Below are 25,243 nucleotides of genomic sequence, written 5' to 3' on the forward strand. Positions count from 1 at the left end.
AGGGCCTTATAAGCGTCGCGGAAATTAGTGTAACAATGGTCTAGTGTTTTTCCAGCCCTGGTAGCACAATCGATATGCTGATAGAATTTAGGGAGTTTTGTTTTTAGATTAGCCTTGTTAAAATCCCCAGCTACGATGAATGCAGCCTCAGGGTGTGTGGTTTCCAGTTTACAAAGAGTCAGATAAAGTTCGTTCAGGGCCATCGATGTGTCTGCTTGGGGGGGAATGTATACGGCTGTGATTATGATTGACGAGAATTCCCTTGGTAGATAATGCGGTCGACATTTGATTGTGAGGAGTTCTAGATCAGGTGAACAGAACGACTTGAGTTCTTGTGTGTTGTTATGATGATCACACCACTTCTCGTTAATCATAAGGCATACCCCCCCGCCCCTCTTCTTACCGGAAAGATGTTTGTTTCTGTCGGCGCGATGCATGGAGAAACCAGCTGGCTGCACCGACTCCGTTAGCGTCCCTTGAGTTAGCCATGTTTCCGTGAAGCAGAGCACGTTGCAATCCCTGATGTCTCTCTGGAATGCTACCCGTGCTCGGATTTCATCAACCTTATTGTCAAGAGACTGGACATTGGCGAGTAGTATGCTAGGGAGTGGAGCGCGATGTGCCCGTCTCCGAAGCCTGACCACGAGACCGCCATGTTTTCCCCTTTTTCGGCGTCGCACAGGGTCGCCGGCTGGGATCAGATCCATTGTATTGTGTGGAAGGCAAGACACTGGATCCGTTTCGGGAAAGTCATATTCCTGGTAGGAACGATGATGAGTTGACGTTAATCGTATATTCAGTAGTTCCTCCCGACTGTATGTAATGAAACCTAAGATTACCCGGGGTACCGATGTAAGAAATAACACGTAAAAAAACAAAATACTGCATATTTTCCAAGGAACGCGAAGCGAGGCAGCCATCTCTTTCCGGCGCCGGAAGTATCTACCGATAGTATCTATCTATCTACAGTGTCGATCAATGCGGGACAATCTAATCTTTTCAGGGATACTGGAGAATGACAACAGCAGAAGCTGTGAGGACACTGTCTGAGACCCTAGGTCAACTCAACTGAAACTGCCCACTGACGTTGTGTGTCATGTCACTTTCTCCAGAGTCCATAGAATGGGTAAGGCCAAATGTTTTGAACATTTTAAGCAACATGAAATGGCGAAGAGCAGGGGCAGAGAACTCAGAAACACTGATTTTGGAATGAATGATCACTTCCCCACGGAGATCAATGAAAGGAGAAATAAAACTGTATCCCATCATGAAAGAAAAGCGTTGCCTGAACCAACGAGTCTCCTTGGTGATGAATAAACTTTACATCAACAGGCAACTGTATCGGGAGTCTAGAGTAACTCCCTGGATATTTTAATCCAACTATATCAGGACTCTAGAGTAACTCCCTGGCTATTTTAATCCAACTGTATCAGGACTCTAGAGTAACTCCCTGGCTATTTTAATCCAACTGTATCGGGACTCTAGAGTAACTCCCTGGCTATTTTAATCCAGCTATATCAGGACTCTAGAGTAACTCCCTGGCTATTTTAATCCAGCTATATCAGGACTAGAGTAACTCCCTGGCTATTTTAATCCAGGTATATCAGGACTCTAGAGTAACTCCCTGGCTATTACAATCCAGCTATATCAGGACTCTAGAGGAACTCCCTGGCTATTTTAATCCAATGTTCAAATCGGAGTTTGTGTGTTGTAGTGTATCATGACAATTTAAACTATAACGAATACATGCTCTATTGATCTCCACTTGATAAGGAAAGGGCTGCATATAGCTCAGGTTAATGTATGTAGCCTTCCTAACAAAATACATGAGGTTTTTAACTTGGTCAACATAACTAATATTCATATTTTAGCTTTGACCGAAATGCATTTGGATGCAACAGTAAACGATGGGCAAATGGACATTCATGGATATAGTCTACTTAGAAGGGACAGGAATAGGAATGGTTGGGTGTAGCATTGTACATTCAGAATCACATACCTTTTAAGAGGAGGGATGACCTTAATGTATGTCAAATAGTGGCACTATGGGCTGAAGTACATCTGCCTCACCAGGCACCCATATTGGTAGGATGTGTGTATAGACCTCCTAGCTCTAATGTGTCCTATCTGGATGACTTATGTACTGGGTTTGACCAGGCCACAGATAGCAACAGAGATGTATTTATCTTGGGTGATTTTAATATAAATTGGAAGATCATAATAAATCAAATGGAACTAAATTGATGAGATATGCCGAGAGTTGTGGTTTGAAACAAGAGGTTAATGATACTACTAGATCATCAACTAAGTTGGGTCACAGTTCGGACACGTGCATTGATCTGATCTTCTGTAATATACCATTGCAATGCTTAAAAGCCAGATCAATGCCACTGGGCTGGACAGACCATAATATTGTGACCATAACCATGAACACCAAGGTTCCAAAGAAACCCCCAAGGATTGTGGTCAAGAGAAATGTTAAGACATTTAATCATGAGCTATTTCAAAATGATTTGGCTGTTGTACCCTGGGAGCTGATTTATCTAGAGGATGATTTAAATCACACTACAGAATGTTTTATTGATTTGCCCACTGAGGTAATGGACCATCATGCCCCAGTAAGAAAGAGTACAGTTGGGGGTCGTCCATCTCCATGGATTGATGATCAACTGGGTGAGGCATTTCCTCAAAGAAATATGTAAAAATGTCTTAGCAGCCAAATCTAAACTAGAAACTGATTAACAGAATTATAGAACACTACGCAATTACGCAGTTAAAACCTCTTGACACTACAGGGGGTGCTGTTTCAACTTGGACATTTATCGTTCCCAAATTAAACTGCCTCGTACTCAATTCTTGCTCGTACAATATGCATATTAGTATTACTATTGGATAGAAAACAATCTCTAGTTTCTAAAACCGTTTGAATTATGTCTGTGGGTGAACCAGAACTCTTTCTGCAGCGAAATCCATGACAGGAACTGCGAAGGTCTGAAAACGAGGCTCTGTTCTCAGATCAGTTTAACGCTCTGTATGTGTCCTATGGGTCGACATGAACTGCACCCGCCTTCCCCTGGATGTCAGTAACCAATGAGAAGTGGAATGGAGTGTCTACGTAGTTCTCAGAGCTTATAAAAGGCCAAGGAACGAAGTGCGCTCTCTTTTCGTCGTTCGTCATTGCGCAAAGCAAGACCTCAAGATGGCATTTTGAAACGCTCAGTTATCGGCCTTAGCTATATCCGTCTGTAATTTAATTCGATATAGGTGTTAGAAACATCATAACGAAGTTATTTTAAACCGAGCTATATCAGTTTATGCGAGTATATTGCTATTTTCGGAATTTCCTTAGTATTGCGTTTTGGGGATTTGGGAATGTTGTGGCCACATAGCTATTGTTAGCTGCTAATTCCGAAGTTGAAGACGACGTTTTACAACCAAGCAACGATTCTTTTGGACAAAGAACACCTTGCCCAAGATTCTGATGGAAGCTCGTCCAAAAGTAAGAACTATTTATGATGTTATGAAAAATGTAAACGCATTTGTCCGCCGTTATTGCGGCACTAGTCTGGCTGTAACGCACACTGTATATCTAGTAACGTTAATTTTAAAAATCTAACTCAGCGGTTGCATTAATAACTAATGCATCTTTCATTTGCTGTCCAACCTGTATTTTTTTGTCAATCTAATCGATAAATAATCGTAAACTTAGGTGCCTTTCCAAGATGGCGCCGGCCAGAATGCATGACCTGTTGCCACTCATCACATTGTATAACCACGATTTGTGCTGCTAAATATGCACATTTTCGAACAGAACCTATATGCATTGTGTAATATGATGTTACAGGATTGTCATCTGACGAAGTATATCAAGGTTAGTCAAAAATTATATATCTTTTGCTGTATTGTTACGATCGCTAACCTGTGCTGCTGGTAAATTGCTTGTGTTTCTGGCTATTGTGCTAAGCTAATATAATGCTATATTGTGTTTTCGCTGTAAAACACTTAAAAAATCTGACATATTGGCTGGATTCACAAGATGTTGGGCTTTCATTTGCTGTACGCTGTGTATTTTTCAGAAATGTTTTAAGATGAGTAATTAGGTATTTGACGTTGGTCTCTGTAATTATTCTGGCAGCTTCGGCACTATTTCAGATTGCAGCTGCAATGTAGAACTGTGATTTATACCTGAAATATGCAAATTTTTCTAAAAAAACATATGCTATACAATAAATATGTTATCAGACTGTCATCTTATGAAGTTGTTTCTTGGTTAGTGGCTATTTATATCTTTATTTGGTCGAATTAGTGATGGCTACTGATGGAGTAAAAAAGTGGTGGAGTAAAAAAAGTGGTGTCTTTTGCTAACGTGGTTAGCTAATAGATTTACATATTGTGTCTTCCCTGTAAAACATTTTAAAAATCAGAAATGATGGCTGGATTCACAAGATGTGTATCTTTCATCTGGTGTCTTGGACTTGTGATTTAATGATATTTAGATGCTAGTATTTACTTGTGACGCTATGCTAGGCTATGCTAGTCAGCTTTTTTACTGTGGGGGGTGCTCCCGGATCCGGGTTTGGGAGGAATTAGAGGTTAAATTAAATCATTAGACATTTTTTTGGGGACAAAAATGCTTTTATTGTTGTAAGAATTTAAAAAGAAAAAAGGTATAGAATACAGTTAAGGGCTTACTTGGTACATCTATTTCATCATGTCCATCTAGTGTGGAGGTTGACGGGAGAACAACAACATAACCAGTTGATATTACCAATCATTTTGCAGATTTCTTGACAAAGAAAACGTATTTACTGAGCGATAATGTGAACACCCATTCCTCCAAACAAGCTATTGTCCAATGGATTGATGATCATATTATGAGCATAAAACCTGCTCTTTTAGTCTACAAATGGCATCAGTAGAGGTGGTGTTAAACCTATTGAAGTCATTACCCAATGGTAAATCTACAGGTTATGATCTTATGGACAATGTTTCACTTCACTATGCTGCTCCCCAGATTGCAGTTCCACTGAAATACATATTTAATTGGTCACTGGAAAAGGGGACATTTACAAATGTTTGGAAGCATGCTAAACTGTGTCCAATCCTGAAGGACAGCAAAGAACCCATTACTCCTGCCCATAGTCGACCAATCAGTCTACTCCGTTCACACAGTAACATATTGGAGGGTATTGTGAGTAGACAAATATAGGAGGTCATGGAGAAAAAGGATCTGATCACAGCCAATCACCATGCTTATCGCACAAACCATTCCACTACCACTGCATTGGTTGACATGACTGACCAGTGGCTCAATGTTATGGATAATGGCAGGTTTGTGGGTGTATTATTTTTAGATTTTAGTGCAGCATTTGATTTAGTGGATCATAAAATCATTTTGACAAAATTAATGCATTATGGTTTTAAGGAGGCAGCATTGAATTGGATACAATCATATCTAACTGACACACTGCAGGGAGCTGCCTTGGGCCACTTCTTTACTTAGTACACCAACGACCTTGAAGCTCAAGCTACTATATTTGCAGATGATACTACAATTTATACAGCAATACAATCGGTTCAACAGGTACAGAAAGCTCTACAAGTAGATCTGGGAAATATCAGGGAGTGGGTTTGCCGGAACCAACTTGTTCTGAACACCATGAAAACCAAGGTTATGTTGGCCTGTTCCACCAGGAGAAGGCCAACACAGCATGGGATACAGTTAAGCATGGGGGGGGGGGGGGAGTACAACTTGAGGAAGTGGCAGAAACCAAACTATTAGGAGTGCAGCTAGACAACTGCTTATCATGGTCGTCTCAAAGCATTCATTGGGAGTCAGGTGAACTATTGTTCTGTGTTCTGGGAAAATGCATCAGCAAGTGAAATTAGGAGGCTGCAGATAGTACAGAACAAAGCAGCAAGGATTGTTTGAAGGTGGAGATATGGTTCTTCTGTTGCAGTCATGCACAATGCTCTTGGGTGGTAATTTGATCAACAAGATAATTGAGAAATAAACATGCTTATTTTATTTCCTAATATACACCATTTAAAACGGCCAAACTCTATTCACAACAGTATTCAGTTGGTAAGAGACAGTCATTCAGTAAATACTAGGAATAGACTGTCCACCATCTATGTGTTATCCAGACAGTAAAGAAAAATAGGCAAAATAAAATGTCGATTCAAAACTAATAAAGAAATGTAATAATGTATCTGAGCAAACCAGAAACCTTTCAATATATAAATTCAAATAATACTTTAAAACCATTTAAATATGATACATTGGAAGGTTGTGCAGGACTATGGTAGATTAAGGAATCAATCTATCTTTTCAGATTGTTAGAGTGTTTATCTGGTCAACATGTCCGTGTATTATGTCTGTTTGTAACAGCGTGTTATATGTGAAAATGTGAACGTATTATAAATTGTATTTTAATGTTTAAGGACTCCTGGAAGATTAGTCCAAATGGGGACTAAAAGAGATCCTAATCAAATCAAAACCCTCACATCTGAACGATGTGATTCATACATAGACACACAAACACAGTTTCAGAGTTGACTTCCATTACAAATGACTGCGTAGCAAGCGTTCATCAAATAACGCTGCATTTAGTCCAACTGAATTAGAAACTAATCATAGACTTTAGAGATATTTCTGCAGACTGTCTATCTTTTCTCTCCTCTCCAACGGTACGGTACAGTGTGCAGCTCTGCCTCCAACCCAGAGGGAATACTTCACTAACTCAACTTTAGCTGCTGCTGCTGCTGCTATCTCCGCCAGACGAGACGGGAGCAGTAAGCGTCAAGCGGGGAGCGGCGCGGTGGGTTTGTCTCTATGGTAATTAGCTCTTATGCGTAAGCATAATTCCCCGTCCACGCTACGCTCCTCGCCAGTACACTCTCAGCACGGATGAGAGGATAAAAAGAAAGGAGGAGAGGATGAGAGAGGAGGAGTGGAGAAGAGGAGAGAAGGGCGACAACAGAGAGAAACAGCTGAGTAATTCCGGAACTGGAACATTGGGTGCATTCCGGGGTTCTTAAGGGATTCCCCCAAGATTCCGGGAATCCCCTGAGGTTGACGTTTGATTGACAGGTCTGTCTGAGAGCATCTATTACAAGGAATATTAGAATGGTGTAGAGAAGGAATACAGTTATATCATCTTACAACTGTTCTAAATGACACCGAACAAAAATATAAAAATATAAAGATTTTACTGAGTTACAGTTCACATAAGGAAATCAGTCAATTTAAATAAATAATTAGGCCCTAATCTATGGATTTCACATGACTGGGAATACAGATATGCATCTGTTGGTCAGAGATAGCTTAAAAAAAAGGTAGTGACGTGGATCAGAAAACCAGTCAGTATCTGGTGTGACCATTTGCCTCATGCAGCGCGACATAGTGTTGATCCGGCTGTTGATTGTGGCCTGTGGAATGTTGTCCCACTCCTCTTCAATGGCTGTGTGAAGTTGCTGGATATTGACGGGAACTGGAACACGCTGTCGTACACGTCGATCCAGGGCATCCCAAACATGCTCAATGGGTGACATGTCTGGTGAGTACGCAGGCCATGGAAGAATTGGGACATTTTCAGCCTCCAGGAATTGTGTACAGGTCCTTGTGACATGGGGCCGTGCATTATCATGCTGAAACATGAGGTGATGGTGGTGGATGAATGACACGACAATGGGCCTCAGAATCACGATCTCTGTCCATTCAAATTGCCATTGATAAAATGATATTATGTTTGTTGTCTGAAGTTTATGCCTGCCAATACCATAACCCCACCGCCACCATGGGGCTCTCTGTTCACAGCGTTGACATCAGCAAACCGCTCGCCCACATGACGCTATAGACGCTGTCTGCCATCTGCCCAGAATAGTTCAAACTGGGATTAATCCGTGAAGAGCACACTTCTCCAGTATGCCAGTGGCCACCGAAGATGAGCATTTGCCCACTGAAGTTGGTTACCACACCAAACTGCAGTCAGATCAAGACCCTGGTGAGGATGACGAGCACGCAGATGAACATCCCTGAGACGGTTTCTGACAGTTTGATTGTTCTTCGGTTGTGCAAACCCACAGTTTCATCAGCTGTCCGGTTGGCTGGTCTCAGACGATCCCGCAAGTGAAGAAGCCAGATGTGGCGGTCCTGGGCTGGCGTGGTTACAAGTAGTCTGTGGTTGTGAGGCCGGTTGGACGTACTGCCAAATTCTCTAAAACGACTTATGGTGTGAACATTTACATGAAATTCTCTGGCAACAGCTTTGGTGGACATTCCTGCAGTCAGCATGCCAATTGCACTCTCCCTCAAAACTAGACATCTGTGGCATTGTGTTGTGTGACAAAACTGCACATTTTAGAGTGGCCTTTTATTGTCCCCAGCACAAGGTGCACCCGTGTATTGATTATGCTGTTTAATCAGCTTCTTGATATGCCACACCTGTCAGGTGGATGGATTATCTTGGCAAAGGAGAAATGCTCACTGACAGGGATGTAAACAAATTTGTGCACAAAATTTGAGAAGAATAAGCTTTCTGTGAATATGGAACATTTCTTGCATCTTTTATTTCAGCTCATGAAACATGGGACCAACAATTTACATGTTGCATTCATATTTTGGTTCAGTGTCTTTTGATTCTGATTAATTTGAGAAAATGCCAGTATTACACACACACACACACACACACACACACACACACACACACACACACACACACACACACACACACACACACACACACACACACACACACACACACACACACACACACACACACACACACACACACACACACACACACACACACACGCAGGCACACACAGAGACAGGAGGCCTGTCAGGAAACAAAGCAGTCCATTATCATGTTGAGGCAGACACTTGTATTAGCATCCTGCCTCCTGCCTGCCTGCAGCCCCCAGTCTTCACTAGTCTACTGACAGGAGGGGGCAGGCCAGGGTGGACTGAACACTTGACATCAGACTGTGAGCTGGTTTGTGTCTGTCAGTTTTTTCAGCTTAACCCATCCATTTCACACACCCACAACAACACACACACACACACACACACACACACACACACACACACACACACACACACACACACACACACACACACACACACACACACACACACACACACACACACACACACACACACACAGAGACACACACACACACACACACACACACACACACACACACACACACACACACACACACACACACACACACACACACACACACACACACACACACACAGACACACGCACAGCGTTGGTGCTTTATCCCTGTATGCTTTAATTAGTTGACCTCAAGCTTCAGTTCAGCCAATTTATCACCCCATTGTGTTGATTAACACACACACACAGACACGCGCGCGCAGACACACGCACACACAGACACACAAATCTCCAATCATTCTCTGCTGACCCCTGCTGTGTCTATCCACTGACCCTGAGTCAAACCTTCAACAGAACACAGAGAAGATAGTTGGAGGGAGAGGAGGAGTGAAGACAGGAAGAGAGGAGGAGAGATTTGAAGTGTGTCAGAGTGTTTTGTAGGGAGGCAGGCTCAACCGTAGTCTCCTGCTCTCTCCTCCTCCTCCTCTCTGTTCTCCTCAGTCAAGCGGGTTTAACTGAGCCAGCTAAGCATGGCTAAACTGCAGAGAGAAACACAATACCGTAGCGATTATACTACCTCACAGTAATATCTCACCCTCACAATCACCTAATAGCAGTGAGACACAGAGGGAGGGAGAGAGAGGGGGATGTAATGAAGAGGACATGGAATAAAAAGAGGAAGAGGAAGAGATAAAAGGGATGAAGGGTGGGAGGTAGCACAAAGAGAGAGGGGTGGGAATGGATAGAGACAATGAAGGAAATCAGGGAAATGAAAAGCTGCAGTGTTTTCTCGTTGGAGTCAATCATGCTTCTCTTTGTCTCTGACCAGCCATTGCAGAACTATAACACTTGCCTGAATCGGAAATGCTAGAGAGCAAGCGCTTAGTAAAAAAAAATCTTGGAGTGAGACCACTGGCCTGGGCTGGGCCTGGTCGAATGTCTGTGTGACTCTTCTTATCATTTTTATCCTGTCTTCCATCGCTCTCTCTCTCTCCGTCTCTCTCTGACTGTCTCTCTCTCTCCGTCTCTCTCTGACTGTCTCTCTCTCTCTCTCGCTCTCTCTGACTGTCTCTCTCTCTCCGTCTCTCTCTGACTGTCTCTCTCTCTCTCTCTCTCTCTCTCTCTCTCTCTCTCTCTCTCTCTCTCTCTCTCCATCTCTCTCTGACTGTCTCTCTCTCTATCTCTCTGTCTCTCTCTGACTGTCTCTCTCTCTCTCTCCGGTTCTCTCTGACTGTCTCTCTCTCTCTCTCCGGTTCTCTCTGACTCTCTCTCTCTCTCTCTCTCTCTCTCTCTCTCTCTCTCTCTCTCTCTCTCTCTCTCTCTCTCTCTCTCTCTCTCTCTCTCTCTCTCTCTCTCTCTCTCTCTCTCTCTCTCTCTCTCTCTCTCTCTCTCTCTGATTCTCTCTCTCTCTCTCTCCGTCTCTCTGACTGTCTCCCTCTCTGACTTCTCTCTCTGTCTCTTCCGACCCCCATCTCTCTCTCTCTCTCTCTCTCGCTCTATTTATCTATCTCTCTCTCTCTCTCTCTCTCTCCTTAACCAGACAGTCAATTAGGAGCCCTTCTCCACTAACAGTGTGGATGACCTTCATATAGAGCCATGATGAGGCTAGGCTACACTGTACCAGAGGGCTATTTCAGGGCCCCAAGGCCTCTACACACACACACACACGCACACGCACACGCACACCACACACACCGCACACCACACACCACACACCACACACCGCACACCGCACCTAAAGAGTTTGGTCTGTAATTGAAGAGGTCTGGTTAAGGCACAAGTTCCTCTGTATCTCAGCACAAACTGCTTGAATTTTTGTCAATGTATTGTGATGTGAAATCTAAGTGGATAATACCTTGGATTTGAAAAAATGATCAACTGCTGTTTTGAGAGTGGAATTTCAACCACAGGATTATGTCATCATGGTAACCACATTTTAACATAGACAAACCTGGATAAAATATGTTGAATTTGTACCTTTAAGGTATCACCAGATCTTCAACGCTAAACTGATCTTTCTAGAGCAATGTTTTGCTCTCCCACCTAGGGTTATAACCAAGCCCAGCCCAGCTAAGCTATGATACTTGTCTCTGACCATCTGCAATCATGAGAATAAATGTTGAGAGATCTCCACTAAATATATTTACTGTTGCTATGAAAGTAATTCCAAAGGGTAGGTTTAACAGAGCAAATGAAATGTACCCATACTTTATCACTCATATATCATCAATGATGCTTTTTAACACTATATAGCATTTGCAAAGCCATCAACAGCTATTGTCTCAATTCAACCCATGATTCATTAAAAAATAGACAATAAATAGGCCCAGGGCCGGCCCTTGCCATTCTGCAGCCCTAGGTGAGACCAAAAAATGCTCCCATGCAAAACTAGAATAGTCCCATTAAGAAAGATGATGTTGGAAAGACGTCTAAAAGACTGAAAAGACGTTGAAGTTAGGTTCAATTTAGGTTCTGAATGAAAGGTGAAAATGCATATTTTTCGAACGTTGAAAATACGTACTTTGCGGACGTTGAAATCAGGTTCATTTTCAGCTCGGAATTAAAAATTGAAAAAAAACATTTTCCGAATGTTAAAAATAGGTTTTTTCCAGACGTTGAAAATATGTATTTTCCGGATGTTGAAATCACGCTTATTTTTGGTTCTGAATCAAAAATGAAAATACTTATTTTTTGGCCAAATCAAGGCTGTCCAGAATGAACAAAATCTGAACCAAACATAGACGTCTATGATTGTTTCAAATTTGGTCTGGACCGGACCAAAAACCAATGTCCATGGATGTGGAAATCAAGGCAGTCTGAACTGCACCAAAAAAAAACATTAAAAAGGCATTGGCGTCAGTCCATGCTTACTGAGGTGAAATTGAATGTTATGAATGCCCATCTACAGTATGTGGTGAGCCGACCGTTTATTAAAAAAAAGAAAAAAATACGTCCAAAAGACGTCGCCTCTTGCTTACTGGGGTGTAGCCTCCCATGTTGGCCCACAATGGAATTTTATGAATTCCCATCCATGTGGTAGGCCCACCATTTGTAAAACAGGCTGTTGCAAATGCTTTGTTAGTCCTGACTTATCAATTTGGCTATTTAAGCTCTGAATATCAGCTACCCAACTTTATCAGGAGTTATTATTTGCCTATTTGCCTATTTGCCTATTGCCTATTTGCAATGTGTTTACACAGCGGGAAATGCAAAAGTATTTTATTTTTTCGCTATTATCAGCTTGTCAAAAATGTACAGATACACACTTGAAACCAATGATCATGACAAGGGGTGAAACTCTTGGACAACAGTTGTGATTGTCCATTCCATATTGTCCATTTTACTTTGACCTGTCCTGTTTTTAAGATATGTTGTTTGTTATCATGACAATGCATTTTTTTTGATTGGGCGTCATTTAGGTTAAGCTATTTGATGTGAAACGTGTCTTAGGTTAGGCTATTTGATCAGAGCATGATGTAAAAAGTGTCCATCTCATTACATTGTCATACATTTTATCTCCAGCCTGTAGGCTACAGAAAAGGCCACATACTCTTTCTACCATATCCTATATCTGTTACATGATTTACAGTGCTTTCTGAAAGAATTCAGACCCCTTGACTTTTTCCACATTTTGTTACGTTACAGCCTTATTCTAAAATGGATTGAAAAAAAATCTAAATCCATCAATCTACACAGAATACCCCATTATGACAAAGCAAAAATAAGTTTAGAAACTGAAATATAACATTTACATAAGTATTCAGACCCTTTACTCAGTACTTTGTTGAAGCACCTTTGGCAGCGATTACAGCCTCGAGTCTTCTTGGGTATGACCCTACAAGCTTGGCACACATGTATTTGAGGAGTTTCTCCCATTCTTCTCTGCAGATCCTCTCAAGCTCTGTCAGGTTGGGTGACTGAGTGTGTTGCTGCAGAAATAAATAGGGCTATGCTCAAATAAAAAGAAAAATGTTCGCTACAGAAGTTTTTATTTTTATTTTGAGCACCTGCCCCCTGAATTTCAAACAAATATTACCCAATTATCCTCATTGAAATGACTTGGTGATGAATTGGTTTGCGCAGTGGGTGGTTTCTCGGTTTCTTTAGTGTGAGTCACCATTACCTCAGATAGGATGATGAGGAAGATGACGTGTTAACTGCATCTGGGTTTATGTGGCCTTGGAATTCATAGTTCTGTAGACACTAACAACATCAGGTTAGATGGGGAGCGTCTCTGCACGGCTATTTTCAATCTCTCCAGAGATGTTCGATCGTGTTCAAGTCCGGAAGCCACTCCTGTGTTGTCTTGGCTGTGTGCTGAGTGCTCTGGAGCAGGTTTTCATCAAGGAGCTCTCTGGCCACTCTACCATAAAGGCCTGATTGGTGGAGTGCTACAGAGAGGGTTGTACTTCTGGAAGGTTCTCCCATCTCCACAGAGGAACTCTGGAGCTCTGTCAGAGTGACCATCAGGTTCTTGGTCACCTCCCTGACCAAGGCCCTTCTCCCCCGATTGCTCAGTTTGGCCGGGCGGCCAGCTCTAGGAAGAGTCTTGGTGGTTCCAAACTTCTTCCATTTAAGAATGATGGAGGCCACTTTGTTCCTGGGGACCTTCAATGCTAGAGAAATGTTTTGGTCCCTTCCCCAGATTTGTGATACGACAAAGTGAGCACCGCTTATCACAGGACAGCATCAACGCTCACGTAAAAAGCCCTTATGCCACTGGTTGAGAGAAAATGTCATTGTTTTGGGGCAGAATTATATGAGGTTTTATGTGTTGTTGTTGGAGGTGTTGCCTAATGAGCGGGCCGGCCATCGGTTTCAAAGTCTGGTTGGTTTAAAATTGCATGATATTTAGTATCTAACTTTAATTCCAGTTTGTCTACAAATTAATAATTATTATGTTGGATTCCCATCTCCATCCAAAATCTAAGATAAAGAACAGGACTGACTACACTTAGCAGACACTCTTGTCCAGAGCAACTTACAGGAGTAATTATGATCAAGTGCCTCACTCAAAGGTACATTGTTAGATATTTCATCTAGTCGGCTCTAGGATTTGAACCAGCAACTTTTCAGTTACTGGCCCAACGCACTTAACCGCTAGGCTACCTGTCTCCCTACGACTAAATCATATCAAACTTCATTTTTAAATCAAATCTAACTTAATTAAAGTACATTTAAAGTTTGATTTGATTTGATTTAGTCCTGTTCTTTAACTTAGATTTTTGATTCAGATGGAGACGTGAATCCAACTTATCAATTACTAATTTGTAGACAAACTGGAATTAAACTAGCCAAGCAGAAGATCCATCTCCTTCAAATGTTGATATTTGGTTGGTTTGACAACCAAACACAATTCAATATCTGTCAGGTGTGTGCGTATTGGTAGCGAAGTCAGGTGCAGGAGAGCAGAGATTTGTGAAACAGGCGCACACTTTATTGAAGCAAAAGTGCAAAACGCGCAAAACAGTCACAAGAATTATGTTTAACAATAAACATTTTCGTGAAATACGACGGAAAAAACAAACCAGTCTGGCGCGTCAACCACAAACACGTAACACAAACAATCTTACACAAAGACATGATGGGGAACAGAGGAATAAATACATGTAGATTGATTGGGGAATGAAAACCAGGTGTGCAGGGAACAAGACAAAACAAATGGATACATGAAAAATGGAGCGGCGATGGCTAGAAAGCCGGTGACGTCGACCGCCGAACGCCGCCCGAACAAGGAGAGGAGCCAACTTCGGCGGAAGTCGTGACAATATCCCACTTGAAATACAATAAATAGCCTATTAACTTGTCGACATGTTAACAAATTATATGTTGGATTCACATCTCCAACTCAACCAAAAATACAAGTGAAAATATGGGATTAAGCCAGTGGCTCAGATGGAACTATCCATGCAGTAGATACATCTACTTTAAATGTTGATATTTGGTTGAGTAATGAAGCAAATAGCCTAAAGTTAAGGCTATCTTACAAACGTAAAATGCGTAACACATCCATGGCCAACTCCAATGGCAGATTTAAAAAATTATAATTAACATACATTTAAAAACATTAACATGTAGAGTGTGTGTGTATGTGCATCTATCAGTTACACATACATGTCAGTACATACACACAACAAGTAGGTCACAAGGTGGAAAGGCGTTGCACCGTGAGGTGTTGCTTTATTTGTTTTTGAAACCAGGTTTTCTGTTTACTTGCGCTATAAAAGATGGAAGGGAGTTCCATGCACTCATGGCTCTGTATATTACTGTACATTTCCTTGAATTTGTTCTGGACCTGTGGACTGTGAGAAGACCAATGATGGCAGCCCTCTTAGCCCTCTGATTACAATGAAGAGCAAGATGTTCAGCTCTGCTCTGGGCCAGCAGCAGCTTTCTTTGCAGCACTTGTGTGTGGTGTCAAAAAAGCACAGAATCTATTTATTACAGGCAGACTTCTCCCCATCTTTACAACCATTGAATCTATATGTTTTGAACATGACAGTTTGCAATCTAAGGTAACACCAAGTAATTTAGTCTCCTTTAACTTGTTCAACAGCCACACCATTCATTACCAAATTCAGCTGAGGTCAAGAACTTGATTTATCTAATCGTGATTATTGTCCAGAAAAATGTTGCCGGAGTGGATGGCTGCTGTTTAACCAATTGTGCTATTTTGTGTGTTTTTTCACAGTGTTTGTAACTCAGTTTGTACATAATATTGATGCTACCATCTCTTATGATCGAAAAGAGCTTCTGGGCGATTACTTACCTGGAACTGGACAAAGATTTTTTCTTTAATGAGTCTGACAAAGGATATAATGTTGCTCCCGGACAAGGCCCAAATCCCTGTCATTCGCATGAAGAAAATAAGGAAATACAGGGGGCGCAGATCAGGGTGCCTTGTGAGAATTCGTTGGCAAGTGGGTAACAAACCTCTACCATCCATTCTATTGGCCAACGTGCAATCACTGGAGAATAAACTGGATGAGATCCATTCGAGACTATCCTACTAACGGGACATTAAAAACGGTAATATTTTATGTTTCACAGTGTCGTGGCTGAACGACGACACGGACAACAAATAGTTGGCTGGGTTTTCCGTGCATCGGCAGGACAGAACAGCTACGTCCGGTAAAACAGGAGGTGGGAGTGTGTGTCTATTTGTCAGTAACAGCTGGTGCGTGATGTCTAATATTAAGGTAGTCTTGAGGTATTGCTTGCCTGAGGTAGAGTACCTTATGATAAGCTGTTGACCACACCATCAACCAGGAGCGTTTTCATCTATATTTTTTGTAGCCGTCTATTTACCACCACAAACCGACGCTGGCACTAAGACCGCACTGAACGAGCTGTGTAAGGCCATAAGCTAAAAATAAAATGCACATCCAGAAGCGGTGCTCCTAGTGGCCGGGGACCATAATGCAGGCAAACTTAAATCCATTTTACCTAATTTCTACCAGCATTTCACATGTGCAACCAGAGGGAAGAAAATCTAAACCACTTTTACTCCACACACAGAGATGCGTACAAAGCTCTTCCTCACTCTCCATTTGGCAAATCTGACCATAATTCTATCCTCCTGATTCCTACTTTCAAGCTAAAATCTAAAGCAGGATGTAGTATGACTCGCTCAATACGGAAGTGGTCAGATGACGCGGATGCTATGCTACAGGACTGTTTTGCTAGCACAGACTGGAATATGTTCCGAGATTCATCCAATGGCATTGAGGAGTATACCACCTCAGTCACCGGCTTCATCAATAAGTGCATCGATGACGTCGTCCCCACAGTGACTGTACATACATTTCCCAACCAGAAGCCATGGATTACAGGCAACATCCGGACTGAGCTAAAGCCTAAGATGCCGCTTTCAATGAGTGGGACACTAATCCGGATGCTTATAAGAAATCTAGCTATGCCCTCAAACGAACCATCAAACAGGCAAAGCGTCAATACAGGACTAGGATTGATTCCTACTACACCGGCTCTGACGCTCAGCGGATGTGGCAGGGCTTGAAAACTATTATGGACTACAAAGGGAAACTCAGCCGAGAGCTGCCCAGTGACGCGAGCCTACCAGACGGGCTAAATGCCTTTTATGCTCGCTTCGAGGCAAGCAACACTGAAGCAAGCATGAGAGCACCAGCTGTTCCGGAAGACTGTGTGATCAGGCTCTCCGTAGCCGATGTGAGCAAGACCTTTAAACAAGTCAACATTCACAAGGCCGTGGGGCCAGATGGATTACCAGGAGGTGTACTCAGAGCATGTGCGGACCAACTGGCAAGTGTCTTCACTGATATTTTCAACCTCTCCCTGACCGAGTCTGTAATACCTACATGTTTCAAGCAGACACAATAGTCCTTGTGCCCAAGAAAAGAAAGGTAACCTGCCTAAATGACTATCGTCTCGTAGCACTCACGTCTGTAGCCAAGAACTGCTTTGAAAGGCTGGTCATGGCTCACATCAACACCATCATCCCAGGAAACCCTAGACCCGCTCCAATCTCAATCGCACTCCATACTGCCCTTTCCCACCTGGACAAAAGGAACACCTATGTGAGAATGCTGTTCATTGACTACAGCTCAGCGTTCAACACCATAGTGGTCACAAAGCTCATCACTAAGCTAAGGACCCTGGGACTAAACACCTCCCTCTGCAACTGGATCCTGGACTTCCTGACGGGCCGCCCCCAGGTGGTAAGGATAGGTAACAACACGTCTGCCGGGCTGATCCTCAACACGGGGGGCCCCTCAGCAGTGCGCGCTTAGTCTCCTCCTGTACTCCCTGTTCACCCACGACTGCGTGGCCAAGCACGACTCCAACACCATCATTACGTTTGCTGACTAGACAATGTGGTAGGCCTGAGAGAGATTAAAGTAGATGTGACGTGTCAAAATTTTGATTGATGACCCTATGTGAACTCTATGTGAACTCTATGTGAACCCTATGTAGTGATGACGTGTGCATGTCTTCTGGTCAGGCAAGCCTGGTTAGGTGGGGGCTATGGGGTGAGTAAGGGTCCATTTGACAGGCCGTTAATGATTGATGACCCAAGCCTGATTTATGACCCTATGTAATGATTTATGACCCTATGTCATGTAGAAGGGTGCATGCCCAGGGGGGTTGGTGGGGTTGAGTAAGTGACCATGTGTCAGGTCAACCTGTTACTGTTTCTCACGGTTTGGGTTGGTTAATGCCCCTTATAAAGCCGCTGAACAATTCCTGTTTAAGAGTGCACAAGATAACCCCCTGAATATTAAACAAAAATGACACCTATGCCAATTTTAGGGATGTTATGCTCGGCTTGTCATGAACCCAGTGACCAAAGCCTTGAAGAAGTTCTGTGTGAAGCTCCAGAATGTTTTAAAGGATTTTTGGGTACGAGTGAGGGCCCTATGTCTTACATATTCCACCCTGAGGATTCTACGGTAAAGATATTCACAGACAGTGGATCCAAACCCATTTATCAGGCAAAACCTGGGATTTTTTCTCCTGCTCTGGGGATGAGAGAATGGCTAAAGATCAGGTTGGCTCTCTGTAAAATTGAACAGGCTCTGAGTGGTACACAGCTGCCGGGCTATGCGTTGGAAGAACAGGTCTGCGGACGCAGTGATCTGAAAGCTCTAAGAATCGCTTCAATGGACTATGCCCCTAATAACAAAGTGACAATTTTAGCCTGTGAATTTTATGATGGTGCTAATGCTACAAAGTCTGTCAATTCTCCTGTAGCTTCCAGAGCCTGCAAAGATGTCAACTTTTTTATGCCTGTGTTTAGTTTTAAATGGTTGGATTATCCGATTTTCATAACCCTTATGAATAAGCTGGACATTCTCTTCCAAAATGGGGAACAGTTAAAGCGCTGGGCGAGGCTTTCCTTGAGACAGAGTCAAGACCAAAAGGCCCGACGGAGGATCTACCCCTGGAGTGAAAACTTACCAAGTGTTGATGTACCTAGCAAGAGAGCCTTGCCTTTTGAGGGCGAACTCGACACGGACAATGGCGGGTGGTTGCATAAGCCCCCTGGATCTGTAAGAAAGGCATCGTAAAAGACCTTAAGAATGTAAGGATATAAAATGTATGTACTAAATATTTTGAATGAAATAAATGGTTTTAAAATCAGAATCTCACCACGTTATGAACTCTCGCGTTTGTTCACTCTTAGCGCAGTCTGTCCCTGAGAAAAAACTTGCGGAAAAAGCCATGTGCGCGCGTATGTGCGTGAGGGAGTTTTCTTTAGTGGCTGTGTGTGTTTCAAAAACAGAAAAAGTGGGGGGCTGGGGTGTGTGTGTTAAAAAAATACCCTTGCATCTGCGCTCAAGGCTCTCTCTCTCTCTCTCTCTCTCTCTCGCTCTATGCCGGGGGGGTCGTTTGAAACCAAGGTTTACACTAGCCTGCAAAACAGATGCCTACCCCCCAACAATAATATTGTGTCTTACGACTCCTAATCTTAAAGGCCTTTCATAAAACTATTTTTTAGGTGGGCTAAAAAGTCATTCATCCCAGCGATGTCGAGACCACCCCACCCCTGCATCTAGGTGCTAGCACCCCGGAGATTTTAGAAGATCCAAAAGGATCCTAATGTTTAGACACACCCAATACCATGTGTTTGAAATGTGTCAAATATACCATGGGCGGGGGTATAGCCCGAAAAAACGACAAACCCCAAATGCTATGTAAAAATCATTCAGGGGTTTTTCTCTAGGTCGTAGGGTACAAAAGCGCTAGAAACCAGGGGCAATGTTAGCAGCGTTTTAGTTCCGATGCAAACAGCACCTCCAGAAACTCCAAGAATCGTTATCGGACTGAAGCGTTAAAAAGATAATCGGGGAAAACAGTCTAATGGATCTATCGCAAGGTGAGTTCTTGAAATAAATCTTTATATTAGATTTGGTTGTTGTGGGGAATTGTTTGAAAAGCGGGGTATGTTATAGAAATATTAAACAATCATTAGGACCAGTATGCTTACCGTATAACAAGGCAATATTAGCTAAAGTGATTATAGCTTTAATATTGTCGAATGTTTTATAGATTCTGAAGCATTCACGCAGATACTCCGAGGTATAACTGAGCTCGAACCATCCAATGGGGCTCCGGAACAAAGTGCAGACAAACAAACGCCTACCCTGAATTGTAAACGTAAGTAAGCTCCAAGAATTCCATACATAAAAATATTTATACCTTAAAAACAAAAAGTGTGGGCATCTTATATTAAAAGTTATTTTATATGTTTACAGAGGACCTAAAGCCTAGAAGGTTAAACGAGGCCCTATGGAGCCTGAACGGTTTCTGCCAAGCATATGACTACGAGACAATTATCCCCTATGACCCGGATGTTTTTACACACAAGCCACGAACACAGGATTTAAACGGCAGGTCAACTCCCCTGGGACAGGACAACGTTGTCCCCCATATTTCTAAACACCAAAGGATAATTAGTGCTCAGATCCACAGTTCCGCTTCACCCGAACAATTCTACTTGGCCGATATTCACGAGACCTCGTTCCAAGGACAAGGTATGAATCAATTATATATTATTATTTATAGCGTTATTTTATTATTTTTTTATTTATATATTTTTTTTTTTATGCCGGAATATGTTAAAACCAGGCCTTATATTGTTTTTTTTGTTTTTTTTCAGGCTCAACATCTACCGAACCTGCAGATGCTGTAATACTGGCTGAACAAAGACATCAGCCCCTGGTTTCAGAACTTCTTCAGAACAGCCCTCGTCAAAAAAGCCGAGGTATTTAATTAATGTATTGTTAATATATAGGCTTATATCTGAAATGTATTTGGCATTTTTAACATATTTTAGGGTTAATAACCTATTTTTGTATGTATTATTTTTATTTCAGACTCCTCACCGGCTTATAAAGACAACACACAAACATCGGAGGATGCCCAGACAAGCATCCCCGAGGAGGCTCCAAAGACACCAGTCAAGAAAACAGCGAAACCTGATGATTTCAAAGATTTAAATGACATTTCTGAGGTAGACGATTTGATGTTCTGTGAAGCTGCCAACCTTCTTGAATCGGCCAATTCTGTGGGGGCAACAGCAGATTCTGAAATAGACCAAGACCGTTTTTTCAAAGCGTTTACCCTGGGTTTAAAATCACGAAAGGCTCTACTCCAGAGGCGCATGTGTATTCTACTCGAGCATCAATACAATCAGGATGTGTCATTCTGGCGTAGCGAGCTACCCCGTATGTTAAAAAACATTAGGGCTAAAACAAGCAAATACCGCCGTTAAAAAACACACATGTAAACACACACACACACATCCTTAATTAGACAAATGGCGCCCCCTATAGACCTAAGTGAGACAATTGAAACCCTCTTAGCCATGATCCCTACAGAGCTCCAAGATATAGTTAACCATATGAATGATTCGGGGGTAATTGACATAATGACAATAGATGAAAATCTATTATCACAGATTCCCTCCGAACTCATAGACATTATTACACGTATGAATGAGTCAGGGCCTTCCGAGGAAAACATGTTATCACAGATTCCCGAAACCATCATATCTCTAATTACCCAGCTTAACGCGAGCCCTAGGTTTAATTCGGCCCCACATACACCTCTAAGACAGCCTTTAACAACATTGTCCGAAGAGTCTGAAAGTCAATATGATGTTTTTGAACAGTTGGACAAATGTCTAGCAAATCTGGAGGGGGGCGGTCTTGAGATCAGTGTACAGAACGAGAGCCCTAGGTTTAATTCGGCACCCCAGACACCTATAAATCAGCCTTTAACACCAATGTCCGAAGAGTCTGAAACCCAATACGATGTTTTTGAACAGTTGGACAATTGCCTAGCAAATCTGGAGGGGGGAGGTCTTGATCGAAGTGTACATGTTTTGCGTCGAAATAAATTCAGCAATATTGAGGTTCGACAGTTTTTCAATTTCGCATGGGGGGGTCAGATTCGGGAATATGCTGTGTTTTACGTAATGCTTATGGACACTTTGAATGAACTGTTAGCTAGGATTAGAGATTATAGCGAACCTAGGGATCTCTTACAGTTGGAAATTTGTGGAGACAGTCTACAGAGCAAGGTATCGCTTATTTTACAGAATGGTGAAGCAGAGCTTGAACAATTTGTTAAACTGCTAGAACGCCTTGTTCAGTCAAATTTAAACGTGCTAGCAGATAGGACCCTCGAACTTGTAGTACAATTAGTACGACAACCACAAGGGGGCGGGGGTCAGAGAAGAAAGCTCGAGAGTTTAATGCAGTCCGAAATCATAAGCAATAAAAGGGCCTATCTCATAAACGTTCCCAATCCAGGTAATAAGCTATGTTTTGCCATAGGTTTGGCCCACTTACTCAGCCCAGGATGTACTGATCAAGCCGCGTTACAAAAAGCTCGAGAGCTACAAACTGCGGTGGGTCTCGGTATACAGGATGCTGTGGCTTTCTCAGACATAGTCAAATTTGAAAACTTTCTGAACATCAAGATTGTGGTTTTGTACCACAGTAGGGCTAATGACGCTCTCCTCAAGTTCCAAAATATACCCGAACCACATCCTAAGACTATGTACTTTTATGTGCAAAATGAGCATTACTATGCCGTAACTAACATCACAGCCTTTTTAGGCGCTCCATATGTCTGTCCAGCCTGTCATACCGGCTACACACGCATGGGGGGGCACTCGTGCCGTTACAACTGTTCAGTATGTCTGGATAAACATTGCCCTATGCAGCCGCTAAACTTGACCCCCTGTGCGGATTGTCACCGCACATGTCGTTCGGCCTACTGTTACGAAAAACACAAAACTGAAACATGGCATCCCAAGGCAGGTAAATCTGTAAGCAGTTGTGACATTAACAAGAAATGTCCAAAATGTCATTGCAATTACAACCTTAAAATAGATAGCCCTAAACCTCATGTTTGTGGAATTATACACTGCCCAATCTGTAAAGGTCCTTTGAAAAGCAGAGACGCGGAAGCGGTTCAAGAAGTAACACATGAGTGTTACATTCAGCCCTTGGCTGAAGATGAACATACAGAGAAATATGTGTTTTATGATTTTGAGACAAATCAGCAATCAGGGGTTCATTTGCCTATTTTTGTGTCAACCATGACTTTCAAGGGTGAAAAATGGTCGGCCGAGGGACCCAATTGTGCCCGGCTCTTTCTAAAACATTTTAGAAAAGCCCAGTACAGAAACTTCACGTTTATAGCTCACAATGCTAGAGCCTATGACGCCTATCTGCTTCTGAACCCTTTGATACAGCAAGGCGTGGCCCCCAGTGTCATAGCTCAAGGGAGTAAAATATTATGCTTTGTTGACCCCGCCTTCAAACAGAGATACATTGACAGCTTAAGCTTCTTACCCATGAGATTGGCTCAAATGCCAGAGGCCTTGGGTTTTGAAAACTCTGTCAAAGGCTATTTCCCTCATTTCTTCACATCTGAGGAGAATCTACATTATATAGGATCTTATCCAGCCCCCGAAATGTACGGGTGTGATCAAATGTCTCCCAAAGAGCGGGAGAGATTCTTGACATGGTACGAGACCGTAAGACATGGCACTTTTGATTTCCATAAAGAGATGGAATCATACTGTGACAATGACGTTGTTATACTTCGTGAAGGATGCCTCAGATTCAGAGAAGAGGTAATCAAAGATGCGGGCATTGACCCCTGGAGCTGTACAACTATTGCATCCGCGTGCATGAAAACCTATCGTACACACTATCTAACTCCTGAATCTATAGCTATCCCATCGCCAGACAACTACCGACGCCAATTCAAGGCCTACTCTAGTGGTTCCATTCAATGGTTGGAGTACTTGGCCCAGGATAAAGATATTTTTATCCAACATGCTTTGAATCGGGGGGAGAAGGCTTTTGGGCCTTACCATGTAGATGGATACACACAGATTGACGGGGTTGAGACAGTGTATGAGTACAACGGTTGTTTCTTCCACGGTTGTAAATTATGCTTTGTCCCCCAGGCCTTGTGTGTCCTAACCCAAAAGACTTTTGGGGAAATGTATCAAGAGTTTCAAGACAAACTGAATTCTTTAAAGGCTACTTACGGGTTAAAAGTTGTGGTTTTGTGGGAGCACGAATGGACAGCCCTCAAAAAGGCGGATCCTAGTGTTAAGGCCTTCCTTACCCATTATGACCCTCCAGAGCCCCTGGAACCGCGACAGGCCTTGTTTGGAGGCCGGACCAATGCTTTGACATTGCGTTATGTAGCTCAACCCGACGAGACAATAGGCTATGTAGATTTTACATCCCTATATCCTCATGTAATGAGTTCCTCATTCTATCCTATAGGGCATCCTGAAATTATTCACAGCGACTTTGACGAACCCCAAAATTATTTTGGTTTAATCAAAGCGACTGTCTACCCTCCTAGGGGGCTGTTTATACCTGTGTTGCCTTACAAGGGTCCTAAAGGAAAACTTTTCTTTCCCCTTTGTCGCACATGTTGTGAAAACAACAACCAGGAAAACCCCTGTGATCACTCAGATCAACAAAGAGCCCTGACAGGTGTATGGGTCACTGTAGAATTCTCTAAGGCTTTAGAGAAGGGGTATCGTGTGGCCAAAATCTTTGAAGTGTGGAACTTTTCCAGGAAATCAGACACACTTTTTAAAGAGTACATCAAAACCTTCTTGAGATGCAAGCAGATGGCTTCAGGCTATCCTGCATCGGTCACAGATCAAGAAAGTAAAGATCAGTACATTCAAGACTACCATGACAGAGAAGGCATACTTCTTGACCCTGACAGAATAGAGGTCAACAAAACCAAAAGAAATGTGTCGAAATTGTACTTGAACTCCCTTTGGGGGAAATTAGCGCAGAGATGCAATATGCTAACAACTTCGATCATTAAAGACCCCGAAGAATTTTTGGAATTTGTTTTTTCGGACCAATACGAAATTTCACATTTTTCCTTCTTGAGTCAAGACATTGCCTTGGTGCAATGGAGGCGCCACCAAAAGTGGGTTCTACCCCCGGGTAATGTAAATGTGTTTCTTGCAGCATTTACCACAGCCTATGGCCGACTTGAACTGTACACCCTCATGGAACAGCTTCAGAGGCGGGTTCTTTACCACGACACAGACTCTGTGGTCTATGTAAGCAAACCGGGGG

At 42.6% G+C, this 25,243-nt stretch overlaps 2 protein-coding genes across 3 annotated transcripts in view; one reads left to right on the top strand and one right to left on the bottom strand.

Annotated features, from left to right (window-relative positions):
- Window positions 1–25,243, bottom strand: part of LOC139552174 (synaptic vesicle glycoprotein 2C-like) — an 88,539-nt gene that overhangs the window by 36,353 nt on the left and 26,943 nt on the right. The gene's annotated exons all lie outside the window — the stretch shown is intronic.
- LOC139552173 (uncharacterized) lies at window positions 19,844–22,023 on the top strand. Its single transcript, XM_071363621.1, has 5 exons — window positions 19,844–19,980; window positions 20,154–20,261; window positions 20,360–20,638; window positions 20,764–20,868; window positions 20,981–22,023. Exons 1-5 carry the CDS (start codon window positions 19,965–19,967, stop codon window positions 21,376–21,378), a joined length of 906 nt encoding a protein of 301 aa, XP_071219722.1. The 5' UTR covers window positions 19,844–19,964; the 3' UTR covers window positions 21,379–22,023.

The sequence above is a fragment of the Salvelinus alpinus genome, chromosome 24 (assembly GCF_045679555.1).
Source record: "Salvelinus alpinus chromosome 24, SLU_Salpinus.1, whole genome shotgun sequence".
In the NCBI taxonomy this organism is placed as follows: domain Eukaryota; kingdom Metazoa; phylum Chordata; class Actinopteri; order Salmoniformes; family Salmonidae; genus Salvelinus; species Salvelinus alpinus.

Excerpts from the sequence above, each read along its gene's own strand:
- LOC139552173 (XM_071363621.1), top strand. Across the intron at positions 20,262-20,359 it reads GCCTACCCTGAATTGTAAAC|AGGACCTAAAGCCTAGAAGG; the intron begins GTAAGTAAGCTC and ends ATATGTTTACAG. Across the intron at positions 20,639-20,763 it reads GACCTCGTTCCAAGGACAAG|GCTCAACATCTACCGAACCT; the intron begins GTATGAATCAAT and ends GTTTTTTTTCAG.